At 46.9% G+C, this 15,569-nt stretch overlaps 1 protein-coding gene across 1 annotated transcript; it reads right to left on the reverse strand.

Moving 5' to 3' along the window:
- Window positions 1-1,792: 1,792 nt before the first annotated feature.
- Window positions 1,793-2,918, reverse strand: LOC308175625 (piggyBac transposable element-derived protein 4-like). Its single transcript, XM_080551256.1, has 4 exons — window positions 2,877-2,918; window positions 2,641-2,780; window positions 2,301-2,521; window positions 1,793-2,140 (listed from the first exon to the last, which is right to left on the reverse strand). Exons 2-4 carry the CDS (start codon window positions 2,720-2,722, stop codon window positions 1,871-1,873), a joined length of 573 nt encoding a protein of 190 aa, XP_080407382.1. The 5' UTR covers window positions 2,723-2,780; window positions 2,877-2,918; the 3' UTR covers window positions 1,793-1,870.
- Between the last annotated feature and the right edge of the window lie 12,651 nt (window positions 2,919-15,569).

Genomic DNA, 15,569 nt, shown 5'->3' on the forward strand with positions numbered 1-15,569 from the left:
GAAAGTGGTTTCTCATAGAAGTCAATGTACCGTAATGCAATTTTTTTCATGGCAATATGTTCAAATCACTGAAAATGGGTGGGCAAGGGAGGCCTGGCCTCACCATGCATTGAGTCCAGGGCTGAAAGATTGACATTTTGTTCGTCCAATCACATGAAGCCATTTTGAGAATTCGCCAGTCACTTCAGTCAAAGAAACACTCGCCATAGTGGCTACGAGTGTCCTTTGAACAAATAAAACACTTGAGTGTTTACCGTTTAAATCAAAAGGCCGGGGCAACTTGTGGGTGGTTTGATTCGATCCTTAACTTTGTTAACAACCCTTTTGGACCTAATTATATATTCATATTTTCATATGTTCATATTACGGAATATGGCATTCCGATACAAGAACATTTGTGGTGTTTTCATATTACATCACAGAGCCAAAATGATATGACTATTTTAAAGAGAAGAGCTAGGGCTTTTAAATGGTATCAATATTTATTTTATTATTTGAGAATAACTATCCTTTATCCAACAGATTTCACACAGCAATCTTTACAAAAATCTTCTCCGGCTGCCATACTCCATCAGAAAACTGCATTTTAAACCATTTTACTTACAAGCTTGAAGGAAAGTTAGAGGGTATGAGGCATGCACAATTATGTTGGCAATTCAGAATAGAAGACAGGTTAGAAATATCTTATATTGTTCAAGAGTAATGACCATTCTAGTGATTAGTGACATGGAGGAAAAAGAAAACCGGAATTGGGTTTTATAGGTTTTTAGTCAAGAATAAAAGTATTTTGTAATGTTTTGGCTGTAAAAATGTCAGATAATGTTCTGTGAGTAAATGCCTTTGCTCCTTTTGTCAGGATTACTTCAGCTTTCAATATCTGACATTACTGACATGTTTTGAGGGAAGAAAAACACAAAAACGGAATTGATTTTAGAGGGTTTTTAGTTAAATTAAATTGACTATATACAAATAATTAAGAACAGACTATATACAAATAATTTAGAACAGACTATATACAAATAATTAAGAACAGACTATATACAAATGATTTAGAACAGACTATATACAAATAATTAAGAACAGACTATATACAAATAATTTAGAACAGACTATATACAAATAATTAAGAACAGACTATATACAAATGATTTAGAACAGACTATTATACACATAATTAAGAACAGACTATATACACAAGCTATGCCTCACAATCAAGATCCAGGTGTTATGTTATGTTATGTTATGTTAATTTCATTTATAATGCGCCCCCCATCCAACTTTTACATCGGCCCGGGGCGCAGCCCGGGTAAAGGAACAGATAAAGACAAAGACAAGGAACACAGAGAGCAATCAGACACAGACGACTTAAACGTAAAACTCAGGCATACAATTCACAACAAATAGGGAGTAGATTTAGGGAATGTCATTTTGGAAGAGGTGGGTTTTTAACTTGGCTCTAAAGGAGTCCAGAGTGGGGGCAACAAATGCCTGCGGTACATCCTCAAGCTGTGGTGGCCCATCAGAATCACAAATGAAGAGCTGTGGAGAATAACAAACCAGGACAGCATAGCTACCACCATCAAAAGGAGAAAGTGGAGCTGGATAGGGCACACCCTTAGGAAGGACTCCAACAACATCACTAGACAGGCCTTGGACTACAACCCGCAAGGGAAGAGGAAAGCTGGAAGGCCGAAAAACACCTGGAGACGTTCCACACTCCAAGACCTGAAGAACATCGGGGTGAGCTGGCAAGAAACAAAGGCCCAGGCCTAAAAGAGAGTGAGATGGAGAGCTCTGGTGGACGCCCTATGCCCCTCAACGGGGTGAAGAGGACTAACTAACTAACTATATACAGACAGGCCTACTGTACTCAGTCGTGGTACAGAGTGAAACAGTTCCTGTCGAGTTGAAGGCAGAGGCCCACACCACACTCTCTACATCTCCAAGGAGTGTTTCTTTTGCACAGAGTGCACCTCTTTCTCCCCAGGGTGGCTCTCACGGTCTTGCCCTTCCCCTGACCGTCGCTCACAGGGACAGGGAAATGGCCCTGGCTGGGGATCCTCTTCGTCCTGCCATGCAGTGGCACTCCCAGGAGCTGGGCAGTCAGCTGCTCCTGGAAGTCCTGGCGTGTCATGTGTCCCTGAAACAAAATCAGAATCAGATTTACTCTTGCCGGGGGTTTTCACACATACATGTAATTTGCTTTGGAATGTTGGTGCATAACAATAAGTAGACAAGCATACAAAAGGTGCAAGGACAAGACAGGACAGTGCAAAATACAGAAGAGTACAATTACATACCTCCTGCTTGCTTTTACATAGCTCCTTGTGGACTATGTAGCTGTTTGTCATACTAATGTCCACAAAGTGCTGGAACACAGTAATAGGCCACCGCCTGGTTTTGCGGTGGACAGAGTTTGTCCCCAGCATCTGGTCAGATGTATCAACACCCCCCATGTACTTATTATACTCCCCGACAGCTGTGGGCCTGGGGATGGGGACCCTCTCATTTTGTCCATCAGCTAGATCGATAGGAGAGAAAAGGAGGGTGCACATTGTCACAATGGTAATTCAATGTGTTTTGCTCCTGTCATTTATTCATCAACTGACAAAAGGTTACATTACAGCATTATGTCAATACCTGTCTTCTGCCAGCGCAGTACCGTCTCGCCAGTGTAGACTGGATGGACATTGGTGCACATGGACACCTCTCTCGTGTCCATCCACTTTACAAAGAGCAGGTTACCATCCCTGATCCACCGGATGGTTCCTCGTGGTGACCTTTGAGGTGTTTCAAACAAAAAGTGCATTACAAATAAAATCAAATGTATTATTACTATTATTATTCTGTCTAGATAGTATTATTACTGTTATTACCTTTTACACACAGCATTCTCCTGAGAGGATGGAGTGCCAACTCTACCCTGCCGGTAGGTTCCACATGCCCCAAATCCCTGCTGGCCGAGGTGTCTGAAGAGGGCTGGGCTGGTGTAGTAGTTATCACAATATATGTGATAACCAGAGCCCAGGAAGTTCTTGTTCACCAGGTCAGCCACAACATCAAACGACAGACCCTTCCCAGTGGCAAACTTTCCCCTCTCCCCTCTCAATACTTCCATTCCTCCCCTCAGAAGGCATGCTAAAAGTAATGTAGATAATATAACATAAGATTATAGCTTGAGTCTCATTCATCCCGAAGGAAAATATTATGCGAGTTACCCAAAAAGTTAGGCTACAAATGTGTTAGGCTACAACAAACAAACAAAAAAAACTCACTCTGACGAAATCACGTCCCCGTGTTCACTGTCGTCCTCTGACTCCTGGATAAATCGAGATGGAGGTTTTGACACCCTCAATGATTTCCGAGACATTTTTAATAATAATAATAATACTTGTTTACCCTCGAGAGATAGCAAAGACTATTTCATCGTTTCCAAAGCTTCAGAATAGGTTAGGGAACAATTTTTACGCTAGCAAACATTTTTGTAAACCTCCTCCATTTTGTAAAACTCCTCCTCCGCCTTCACTGTGCGTAAACGGGCTCTGAGAATGTCTTCACGTCACATTTTACCGTAATACCCTATATGTTGGTTGAAGTGCAACATCTCAGCTTTCAGGGACAGTTGGAATTTTTTCGATAGCACAAACCGTTTAGAAATTACGGTAATTACAATGTTGTGTGCGGATTTGTGCCGGCGGAGGTACATTTCGGCGCAGAAGGGTTTTAACTAGCTAGGTCGCTAGCTAACATAAGCGCTAGCTAGCTAACATAAGCTCTCGCTAGCGAATAATAATAAATAAAACATGTCAGATAGATAGCCAACATTGAATGATAGCCGGAAGCTTTCGTACGTTAGCATAACGTTAGCTAACCATACCAAGTAGTGATAACCATCTAGTAAAACTATCTAGGTAGCTAATGAACAAGAATGAATAAGAATGAATAAGAACAGTATCTAGCTATCTGTATCTGTTTCTATGGTTTTGACCAACAGTACCACTCAGTAGTGACTACACTACTACACTACTATGCACTGGCTACTACATATACCTAAATGACATGTACTCTAGTGCTCTCCTGACCCTAAACATAGCCATAACCCATACTAGTGCCTAAAATCATTGTTTAAGATAGTCCTACACACTGTACATACACAAGTATCCAAACTCAACCATCTATGACCAACTTACCTATGGAGTTGCAAGTTGAGAGATTCTTCAATGAGTGTGGAAGATTCTTGACTGTAGCGTATGCTTTCTGATAGTAGGTGTCTTTGATAACCAATGTGCTGTCTGTCTGCAACTCTGCAACTAGTAGTTGTGTATGAATATCCTACACAGTATCTGGGCTTGTTCTATTTATTTGTCTTCACTTACTGTGATATTCAGACCATTTTTCACGTATGTCCCTCAAATAAATCATTTAGCAACGTATTGCAACAGTGTGTTTATTAAATAAGTGTATGGCTGTGTATTGTACAATCCCTTTATTTGCTCTATATTCCAAAGGTCAATATATTTTCAAATCTACAGAATAAGATAAACCATTGAAATGCAAATCCTTTTTACAACTCCACAAACATCTACACTCAACTATGGACATGTTGCTTTCTCCTTTTTCTTTTCATATAGTGTGCGTGTGTGCGTGCGTGCATTTGTGTGTATGTGTGTGTGTGTATGTGGGTGTGAGTTCTGTGTGAGAAGTAGTAAAAGGTGGGTGTGACTAACCCCACTGCAATAGGTCACTGATAAGAGAAAAATTCCACTTCCGCTTTCCTTTCAGGCGGCAGTGGTAATCATTGCGGTTTCTCTTGTTATTCCTGTTTACCCAGACAAAACGTTTAGATTATAAATTAAATCACTTAACGGTACTCCACGTTTTCATACTAAGGTACAGTCTCAGCATTTCTGCAGTTGGGTATCACTCTGTGTGTGTGTGTGTGTGTTCAGTGAGAAGTAGTAAAAGGTGGGTGTGGCTAACCCTTGCCACTAAAATGAGTCACTGAAAACAGAAAGATTTCACTTTTGCTTTCACTTGTTTTGCTTTCACTTTCCACTGTTATAGCAGTGGGGATCATTGCTGCTTCTCTCGTTATTCCTGTTTACTCAGACAAAACGTTTAGATTATAAATTAAACTCTAAAAAAAATTCATACTAAGGTACAGTCGCTATGAAAATGGACAACGTTATGGCAGAGTTGACCTGTGGCGTGTGCCTGAGCACGTTCGACGACCCTCACCAGTATCCTTGTGGACACAGCCACTGTCTGAGCTGCATACAGGAGATGAGGAGACGTGGACATTTCCTCTGTCCGGAGTGTCGAAAGGAATGTCGGGCGGAGAGAGACATTATCAGGAACTACGCGTTGGCCAACATTATTGATGTGTACAGGAGGCCAAGACCAGGAAGTCAGCCAGTAGTGTTGTTCCGGTACCATTTTTTGATCCCGATACCGATACCTGACCGTGCAGTACTTGCCGATACCGAGTACCGATCCGATACCACAGAGAGAGAGAGAGAGAGAGACACAGAGAGACAGAGAGAGAGAGGCAGAGAGAGACAGAGAGACAGAGAGAGAGAGAGAGAGAGAGAGGCAGAGAGAGAGAGAGGGAGAGAGAGAGACAGAGACAGAGAGAGAGAGACAGAGAGAGAGAGAGGCAGAGAGAGAGGCAGAGAGAGAGAGAGAGAGGGAGAGAGAGACAGAGAGAGAGAGAGAGGCAGAGAGAGAGAGAGAGAGAGAGAGAGGCAGAGAGAGAGGCAGAGAGAGAGAGAGACAGAGAGAGAGAGACAGAGAGAGAGAGAGAGAGACAGAGAGAGAGAGAGAGAGAGAGGCAGAGAGAGAGAGAGAGAGAGAGGGAGAGAGAGAGGCAGAGAGAGAGAGAGAGAGACAGAGAGAGAGAGAAAGAGACACAGAGACACACACACACACACACACTTTACTACAGTACGTCAACCTGAACAGTGAATAATGTGCATACCTAGCTAGCTAACAAGCTATTGTTTCATGGCATTATTAGCTTTGCTGCAAATGAGTTGCAATATAAACCAGAGAGCATATCATAATATCATATCCGGACACTGACTCATCATAGGTAAACTTGAAACAGCGCTAGCTAGCTTAGCTACGGAAGCTAACTCACGTTAGCTAACACAAATTGTAGCCAAATGAGCTCAATATCTTCTGACAGCAGACAACACAATCACTACGTATGGACACCGCTCCTTCACCCACCAAGGCTGACTCACCTGTTCGCTAACGCGCTCCGACGGCACAGGAGTACGACACCGAACGCAGCTCAAAATAAGGAAATGACAAGCAGTCAGCTAGCTAGTTACGGCTGGGGTTCATCGGCTGCGTTCGTCAACTCGCTCTGGAAATCTGACCCACACTCGTGGAATGCCTCTTGTCCAATCGTATCGGGTGTTATTATTTGTTAGTACTCGCCGATACCGATACCAGCATTTTTGTGCGTATCGGTGGCCATGCCGATACTAGTATCGGTATCGGAACAACACTATCAGCCAGAGAACCCTGTGGATTATGCTGCTGTGGAACAAACCAGACGGGTTCTGTATGACAACGCCCCGGTGGTGGTGGGTCTCTTCCTGTCTGGCCTGGCCTGGGTGCTGGGATCTATGAGGCCACTGTGTGGCCCTGTCTTGGTCCTGGTGGAACAGTTGTTGACCTTTGTTTTTTTTGCGTCATTTCTGACTGAAGCAGAACTGCTCATGCATCGGCCTGTTGTTGTTGTGGACCTATTTGATGTGCTGGATGAGCATCTGTCTGTTCACCTGAGCGGGACAGAGCTGATGACTAGAGTTCTACCAATCGCTGCCCTCGTTTCAGTTTACGTGCTTTGGAGGAGCGCAGACAAGGGGACTCCAGATCTTCCATCAGCTCAGGAGGGTGGGGTCTCTCTGTCTGGGGTGTTCTTCTGGGGGGTGACGGTTCTACTCTGCTTCTGTCTTTTACTGCTGCTGATGCGCGGGATGTTGTTGAATCTAGAGAGGCCGGGGGATTATAAGAAAAGACTTAGGGTCAATCTGATCATGATTGTGTTGACTGTGATACTAACCGTCGCACCATGGTACTCTTACATGCTAATACTCCCCAGACTAGTGGTGTACTTACTGATTCTGCTTTGGACTCTGTTTCTGATTAGTCCAGTAGAGTGGACAAATAGGTGTCTTATGGCACAGAATAAACGTCCTTTGGTCTCCCCGGATAGGTGGTATCTGAGCTTTGGGACGTCACTGTGGGTCTTGGTGCTGGTGGAACAGTGTTTGGGGTGTCTCTATTGGCTGCTGGGATGGTGTGTCGGGCAGACAGTCGACTTACCAGGATCAACTGACCAGGAAGCTCAGCAGGGGGGGGTCTCTCTGTCCACCATGTTCTACTGGGAGTGATGATTCTACACTGCTTATGTTGTTTCAAGGTGCTCATGCGTGAGAAATATCTTCGGGTCAATCAGATCATGATTGTGTTGATGATTGAGACACTACAATTAACACTACTCTATTACTCTTCTTTTTTATTTCTTTTTCTGCTTAATGACATGGTCTATCTTGCTGCTATTTGTGGTTTTCGCTGCTGTTTCAATTAGATTGGGCTATTTTCCTAATAATATTATGAAATGACTTGTTTCTTCATAATCTTATGAAATGACTTGTTTCACTGATAGATGCTAATTAATTCATAATAAAAAGGCCAGGCCAGGGTTTCCGTTAGAAAAAATTGCCGCCGGACATCGTGTCCGGGAAGATTTCAAAATCATATATATTTTTTTCAAATCTAATATAGCTGTTTGTCGCGGTGATTACTGTTGTGTAGCGGCCTATATATGCCATTTAATGTCTATTTCTCATCCGATACGATTAGATGCGAGCTATATAATATATAATAATATAACATGATTCGCATGCGCGCTATGCCATTATGTCCAGCGCTGAACGGGCGCCTCACTGGGAACTGAACAGACAGCATCGATCAATGAACGGACTCCACATTACGTTAACTGAAGTTTGTTAAATTGTTTGGGATTAATGTGAGTTTTCTATTTTCTCTTTCCAGTTTAACCCTTTTTTAATCAATAAAACAACGTCATTTCTATAACCAGGGGGGTGTTCCATCAACGTCGCTAAAGGAAAATCTAGGCTTATTTCGTTAAGTCTCGTGAGACTCTTAAAAAGATCCAGGCATATCTTGATAGATCTCGCGAGACTTGTCAAAATAAGCCTAGATTTTCCTTTAGCGACGTTGATGGAATACCCCCCAGGTCTCGCTGGTTGGGAAGGCATTTCGTTTAGCTGCCTGTCAAATCATACTTAATCGGACTCGGGAGTATGACAATGAGGAGAACATAACTGTTTATTGAGAAACAATTGATAGGCAGGCTGGGATACGTATATAAAGAAATACCACAATGTCTAGATGTATAACATTTTATTGAACAGTGCAAGCATGTAGGCTTCTGGCGTGACACGGCTAGCCTAATTTCCGTTCATATGCCTTTTATCAGATAAAATAAAATAGAATAAAACTCTTTGAAAATAAATAGGCTTTAAATTAACTTGCAATGCGTATAGGCTAATTTCCGTTCGATGTTACAGCCGGCCTATGCCTTTTCTCAGATAGATAGGGGATAGCCCTGTAAGCTCATACGGGTCTGTATGTCGTCCTGAAGACCGGCTGTTAGATCATATCGCTGAAGTTTGTCTCCATCTTAGTGTAAATGTTGTCCGTTTCGTTTGTTATCCTTGTTATTGTGCGATAAAGTTAAGGCGCTCCGCTTCGGGCCACCATTTTCAGCTGAGCACCAAACACACACACTCATACACACACAACACTGCCCGAGAGAGAAGGACTCGCCCCCTTTAGTTAGCCTAGTATAGGTCCTTCACCCACCAAGGCTGACTCACCTGTTCGCTAACGCGCTCCGACGGCACAGGAGTACGACACCGAACGCAGCTCAAAATAAGGAAATGACAAGCAGTCAGCTAGCTAGTTACGGCTGGGGTTCATCGGCTGCGTTCGTCAACTCGCTCTGGAAATCTGACCCACACTCGTGGAATGCCTCTTGTCCAATCGTATCGGGTGTTATTATTTGCTAACTAAAGGGGGCGGGTCCTTCTCTCTCGGGCGGTGTTGTGTGTGTATGAGTGTGTGTGTGTTTGGTGCTCAGCTGAAAATGGTGGCCCGAAGCCAATTTGAATACAATTCGCTACGAGTTGTATTCAAATTGTGCTTAGAGGGAATTATTTTCACCGGACATTATGTCCGACGAGTTTTCAATTTGTCGGACTTCAACAAATTTTACCGGACAAAGACCGGTAATTACCGGTTAACGGAAACCCTGGGCCAGGCACTAACATGCTTATTAGTAGAGACAAATGATAAGATTGTATTTTACTTTCACAAATGAATAGTTTGTTTACTGAAATATTGCAACAGTGTGTTTATTGTTGTCCATCAATAAAGTGTTGCTGTGTGTTGCACAACGACTCATATTCCAAAGGTCTTGGTCATAGATCGACTCCTGCTATTATAAAGCAATATTTCCATGAACGTCAACCAAGTCAAACGATTCCTTTGGTTTCATCTTTGCTGAAGAGCCCTCTGCCACTGAAACCTCTGTTCTCATCCTACTGGTGAAAGTGAAAAAAGGAGAGCGTGAGAGAGAGAAAACAGACAGAGACAAGGGAGGAGAGAGAGGGTGAGAGAGAGGGCCTACACCCATTTCTCCCTGCATATTCCATCCATTAGTGAGAGTACTGTTCTCCATCCTGCGGTTCAGTCACTCCTCATGTTGACTTACGCCTTCTGAAGCCTGCTGGAGGGAGGAGGAGGAGGAGGAGGAGGAGGGATAGAGGGATAGAAGAAGGTTGGGGGGAAGGGGGGAGGGCAGAGGGATAGAGGAAGGTTGGGGGGGAGTGCAGAGGAGGCAGAAGAGGAGCAAGCAGAAGAAGAGGAGGAGGAGGAGGAAAGTGGGTTTATTGCTACATACTATGCAAGGAGAGCACAACGCTCAACAATGTCATACACAATATGCAATAAACACATATCATATACAGTAACTTATTAAAAGCTCAAATACACCATAGCTAAATTGCACAATATAAATACTGGTTATTAGCAAAACATGTGCAAGAAGGGCAGAAGAGAGGAAGGATTGCTCGCTCTAGTAAATAAAACCACTCCTATCCCAGGCTTATCCGTCCATCACCACTGAAAGCCTGTCTTACTGTCTGCCTGCCTGCCTGTCTGTCTGCCTGCCTGTCTGTCTTATTGCCTGCCTGTCTGTCTGTCTGCCTGCCTGCGTGTCTAACTGTTCGCCTGTCTTACTGTCTGTCTGCCTGTCTGCCTGCCTGCTTGCCTCCCTCTCTACCTGCCTGTCTGCCTCCCTCTCTACCTGCCTGTCTGCCTCCCTGTCTTACCACCTGCCTGTCGTACTGCCTGCCTGCCTGCTTACCTGCATGCTCCTTGATACTAGAGGAGAGGAAATTCAGAGAAATTACTGTGAGAGCCAATTAAAGGGCTTTTCACTCTCCGTGCCTGATAAGAGAAGGGCTATTAATGCTACTACAGCGCTCAGCCTCAGATAATGCTACTACAGCTAGCGCTCAGCCTCAGATAATGCTACTACAGCACTCAGCCTCAGATAATGCTACTACAGCGCTCAGCCTCAGATAATGCTACTACAGCGCTCAGCCTCTGATAATGCTACTACAGCGCTCAGCCTCTGATAATGCTACTACAGCGCTCAGCCTCAGATAATGCTACTACAGCGCTCAGCCTCAGATAATGCTACTACAGCGCTCAGCCTCAGATAATGCTACTACAGCGCTCAGCCTCAGATAATGCTACTACAGCACTCAGCCTCTGATAATGCTACTACAGCGCTCAGCCTCAGATAATGCTACTACAGCGCTCAGCCTCAGATAATGCTACTACAGCGCTCAGCCTCAGATAATGCTACTACAGCACTCAGCCTCTGATAATGCTACTACAGCGCTCAGCCTCTGATAATGCTACTACAGCGCTCAGCCTCTGATAATGCTACTACAACACTCAGCCTCAGATAATGCTACTACAGCGCTCAGCCTCAGATAATGCTACTACAGCGCTCAGCCTCTGATAATGCTACTACAGCGCTCAGCCTCAGATAATGCTACTACAGCGCTCAGCCTCTGATAATGCTACTACAGCGCTCAGCCTCAGATAATGCTACTACAACACTCAGCCTCAGATAATGCTACTACAGCGCTCAGCCTCTGATAATGCTACTACAGCACTCAGCCTCTGATAATGCTACTACAGCGCTCAGCCTCTGATAATGCTACTACAGCGCTCAGCCTCTGATAATGCTACTACAGCGCTCAGCCTCAGCTAATGCTACTACAGCACTCAGCCTCAGATAAACAGACTGTATGTCAAAGAACATCGAAAGTGTATCGACTAGCCCCGCCCTCGCGTCTTTCTCCACCGCCAGCGAGAGAGACGATTATCTTATCGACCGACTTTACTACCCTAAAATGACGGAGTTAGTTTCTTTTTTTTTTCTTCTTTTTTTTTTTAAACGGAAAGAGAAGGGATTGTTTTTTTTCCCCGACACTGGAGAATGAAAATAGCTCCTGGGGAAGAGGAAATACCACTGCTGTCGTGAAACATAATGAGCGCATTGCAAAGTCATAATCTCGCCGCTCCATACAAATGGTTGGTTTGAGGCGGTATGAGTGACGGCTGTGTGAAGTGTCTAGGCTCCCTCCGGGAAGGGAAGAGGGTTTTTTTCCCCTCCGCATGTTGTTGTGTTTCTCTCTCCACAGGCGATGAGTCTCCATGTTTTCCATTATGTTGTTCCACTGTCTCTTCTGTTCTGGCCTTGGCCTTGGGGCTAGCTAAGGCAGCTGTGTGTGTGTGTGTGTGTGTGTGTGTGTGTGTGTGTGTGTGTGTGTGTGTGTGTGTGTGTGTGTGTGTGTGCGTGCGTCTGTGGCTCTGTGTGTTTGTGTGTTCGGAAGTGTGTGTGTGTGTGTGTGTCTGTGGCTCTCTGTGTGTGTGTGTGTGTGTGTGTGTGTCTGTTGCTCTGTGTGTGTGTCTGTGGCTCTGTGTGTGTGTGTGTGTGTGTGTGTGGATGTCAGTGTGTGTGAGAGACAGACCAACAGGATGCGGTGGTGGAGTTTGAACTTGATGTGGCTCAATACTAATCGCACAATCATCCCAATGAGCCAGCACGGCGAATCAAAGGGTTGTCATGACGGCGTCCGGGTATGAATGGGCTGAATTGTGATTCAACTTCCCTGATCTGACTGGGAGTCTGAGCTCGCTGCTCCAGGCTGCTGTCTAGTCTGACACGCTAAACCTGCGCCTAGACAAACCTTGTCAGCCACGTCTGAATCCCCCCTCCAGCCCCACACGGAACGTGAGCCCCCTCATCTCTATGACAATGACACATGATGTTCATCTACAGGACAGGAGAGAGAGAGAGAGAGAGAGGGAGGGAGAGAGAGATGGAGATGGGTGTTCGGGGGATAGTAGAGAGAGAGAGAGAGAGAGAGAGAGAGACAGAGACAGAGAGAGAGAGAGAGAGAGAGAGAGAGAGAGAGAGAGAGAGAGAGAGAGAGAGAGAGAGAGAGAGAGAGAGAGAGAGAGAGAGAGAGAGAGAGAGAGAGAGAGAGAGAGAGAGAGAAAGAGAGAGAGAGAGAGAAAGAGAGTAAGATGGGTGTCGGGGGTATGAGAGAGAGAGAGAGAGAGAGAGAGAGGTGGGTGTCAGGGATATAGTAGAGAGAGAGAGAGATGAAACAGAACAGAGAACAGAAGAGTTCCGGAACTCTTCCGGGGTGATATTTCACACCAGTCGGGGTGTGTGTGAACAGCTGAGGGGACTGGTTCATTCATGTTGAGGTGAGGCTGAGGGGACTGGTTCATTCATGTTGAGGTGAGGCTGAGGGGACTGGTTCATTCATGGGTTCCTCTCACCTCCCTCCCCAGCTCTGCAGCGACTCGTCAGCCTGTCCTGTCCTGCTCAGGGAGGAACAGACGAGCCCAGATGTGTCAGTAAACTGTCCCATCAGGAGAGAGATGTCCATCATGTACTGTGTGTGTGTGTGTGTGTGTGTGTGTGTGTGTGTGTGTGTGTGTGTGTGTGTGCGTGCGTGCGTGCGTGCGCGTGCGAGAGAGATGTATGTGTGTGTGTGTATGATTTGTGTGTATATATACAGTATATATGTGTGTGTGTGTGTGTGATTTGTATACATGTGTGTGTGAGTGATTTGTATATATGTGTGTGTGAGTGATTTGTATTTGTATGTGTGTGTGTATGTGTGTGTGTGTGTGTGTGTGTTAGCGCGCGCCTAGCAGAAACCTGACGACTAGAGAGAGGTGGTGATGATAGAGAGTGAGAAGTAAAAAGAAAGAGAGAGAGAGAGAGAGGAGTGAGAGAGAGAGAGAGAGAGAGAGAGAGAGAGAGAGAGAGAGAGAGAGACCTGTACATTTAAAGGATGAAAATTTCATGATGCTAAATCTAGCCAGACTTTTAGTGTCAGTCAGGATTACTGAAAGTAGCCTGAGCAGGCATGAATAATGAAGCTGGGAGAGAGATCCCTGAACACGAGCACCAGGAACAGCACTGAGGAGGGGAGGAGGAGGGGGAGGGGAGGGGGGGGGGAGGAGAAGGGGGAGGAGGAGGAGGAGGAGGAGGGGAGAGCAGGGGAAGGAGGAGGAGAAGGGGGAGGGGGAGGAGGAGGAGGGAGGGGGAGGAGGAGGAGGAGAGGAGGAGGGGGAGGAGGAGAAGGAGAAGGAGGAGGAGGAGGGGAGGGGGAGGGGGAGGAGGAGGAGGAGGAGGAGGGGGAGGAGGAGGAGGAGGAGAGAGGAGAGGAGGAGAAGGAGAAGGAGGAGGAGGAGGAGGAGGAGGGGGAGGAGAGGAGGAGGAGGAGGGGGGAGGAGGAGGAGCAGGAGGAGGAGGGAGAGGAGAGGGGGAGGAGGGGGGAGGGGGAGGAGGAGGGAGGAGGGGGAGGGAGGAGAGGGAGGAGGAGGAGGTGGTGAATCAGGCCAAAGGTAATAAATAAATAGATTAATAAATAAGAAAATAAATACGGTGTTGCACCTTAGGGCAGTGACAGAAGACACTGTAAGGCAAGCTGTGGTGTGTGTGTGTGTGTGTGTGTGTGTGTGTGTGTGTGTGTGCGTACACTTGAGTGTGTGTGTCTTGCTCTTTCAACATGGGGTAAATTAAGACATCACTGATGACAAGACAGCTAAACAAACACACATGGAACGCAGTCCCATGGTCCCATGGCAACCAGCATAACCAGGTGAGATGATACCCACCCACCCTGCTTGGAATGTCAGAGTGGACAGTGTTGGTGTTGACCCAGACGGAGCTGTCATTCATGGTGTCTGGTGTCTGTCCCTGCCTCCCCCCCCACCCCCCATCCCTGTCCCTGCCTCGCCCCAGACCTTCTCTTCCCTGCCTGTCCCTGTCCCTGTCTCCCCCCCGAGCCTTCTCTGCCCCCGCCCCCCGCTGCCCCTGTCCCTCTCCCTGCCTCCCCCTGTCCCTCTCCCTGCCTCCCCCTGTCCCTCTCCCTGCCTCCCCCTGTCCCTCTCCCTGCCTCCCCCTGTCCCTCTCCCCTGCCTCCCCCTGTCCCTCTCCCTGCCTCCCCCTGTCCCTCTCCCTGCCTCCCCCTGTCCCTCTCCCTGACTCCCCCTGTCCCTCTCCCTGACTCCCCCTGTCCCTCTCCCTGACTCCCCCTGTCCCTCTCCCTGCCTCCCCCTGCCCCTCTCCCTGACTCCCCCTGTCCCTCTCCCTGACTCCCCCTGTCCCTCTCCTGGCTCCCCTGTCCCCTCCCTGACTCCCCTGTCCTCTCCCTGACTCCCCTGTCCCCTGGCCCTTCTCTGCCCCCTGGGCCCCCCCTTGGTGGTGGTGGGACCCCAGCAGGGTGAGGGGACAGGTGCAGGGCCTGGTGGGCTTTGGGAGCAGAGGGTGTGTGTGTGTGTGTGTGTTTTTTGGGGGGGGGGGGGGGGGGGGGGTGGGGGTAAACATTGAGCCACCAGGGTAGAATCTCCTCTCCTATCCTCTTCTTTCAAAGGCATTCCTCCCTTCTCTTGCATTCCCCTCAGCGCCACTCCAGATAACATTCCCTCCCCTCTTCCCCTCCTCCCTCCCCCTCTCTCTCTCCCTCCCTCCCTCTCTCTCTCCCTCCCTCCCTCTCTCTCTCTCTCTCTCTCTCTCTCTCTCCTCTCTCTCTCTCTCTCTCTCTCCCTCCCTCTCTCTCTCTTTCCTTCTCTCGGTGTGGGACTCAGGGAGTCTCCTGGGAAAGAGAAGGAGGATGAGTCGGGATTTCAAAAACAAATCGCTCCCTCCCTCCCTCCCTCCCTCCCTCCCTCCCTCCCTCCCTCCCTCCCTCCCTCCCTCCCTTCTCTGTGTGTGTGTAGTGTGTGGGTGTGTGTGTGTGTGTGTGTGTGTGTGTGTGGCGTGTGCATGTGCATGTGCACGTGCGTGTGTGTCTTTGTATGCTGACACTGTGTCAACATCCTGTATGCTGAAGCTCATAAGGGACTCTATCAAAATTCCTTCT

This window comes from Nansenia antarctica, assembly GCF_963989245.1.
Source record: "Nansenia antarctica genome assembly, contig: SCAFFOLD_173, whole genome shotgun sequence".
Lineage (NCBI taxonomy): Eukaryota > Metazoa > Chordata > Actinopteri > Argentiniformes > Microstomatidae > Nansenia > Nansenia antarctica.

Excerpts from the sequence above, each read along its gene's own strand:
- LOC308175625 (XM_080551256.1), bottom strand. The coding sequence starts at position 2,722 with ATGGACACGAGAGAGGTGTCCATGTGCACCAATGTCCATCCAGTCTAC. Across the intron at positions 2,522-2,640 it reads ACTGCGCTGGCAGAAGACAG|CTGATGGACAAAATGAGAGG; the intron begins GTATTGACATAA and ends CTATCGATCTAG. Across the intron at positions 2,141-2,300 it reads TATGTAAAAGCAAGCAGGAG|GGACACATGACACGCCAGGA; the intron begins GTATGTAATTGT and ends ATTTTGTTTCAG.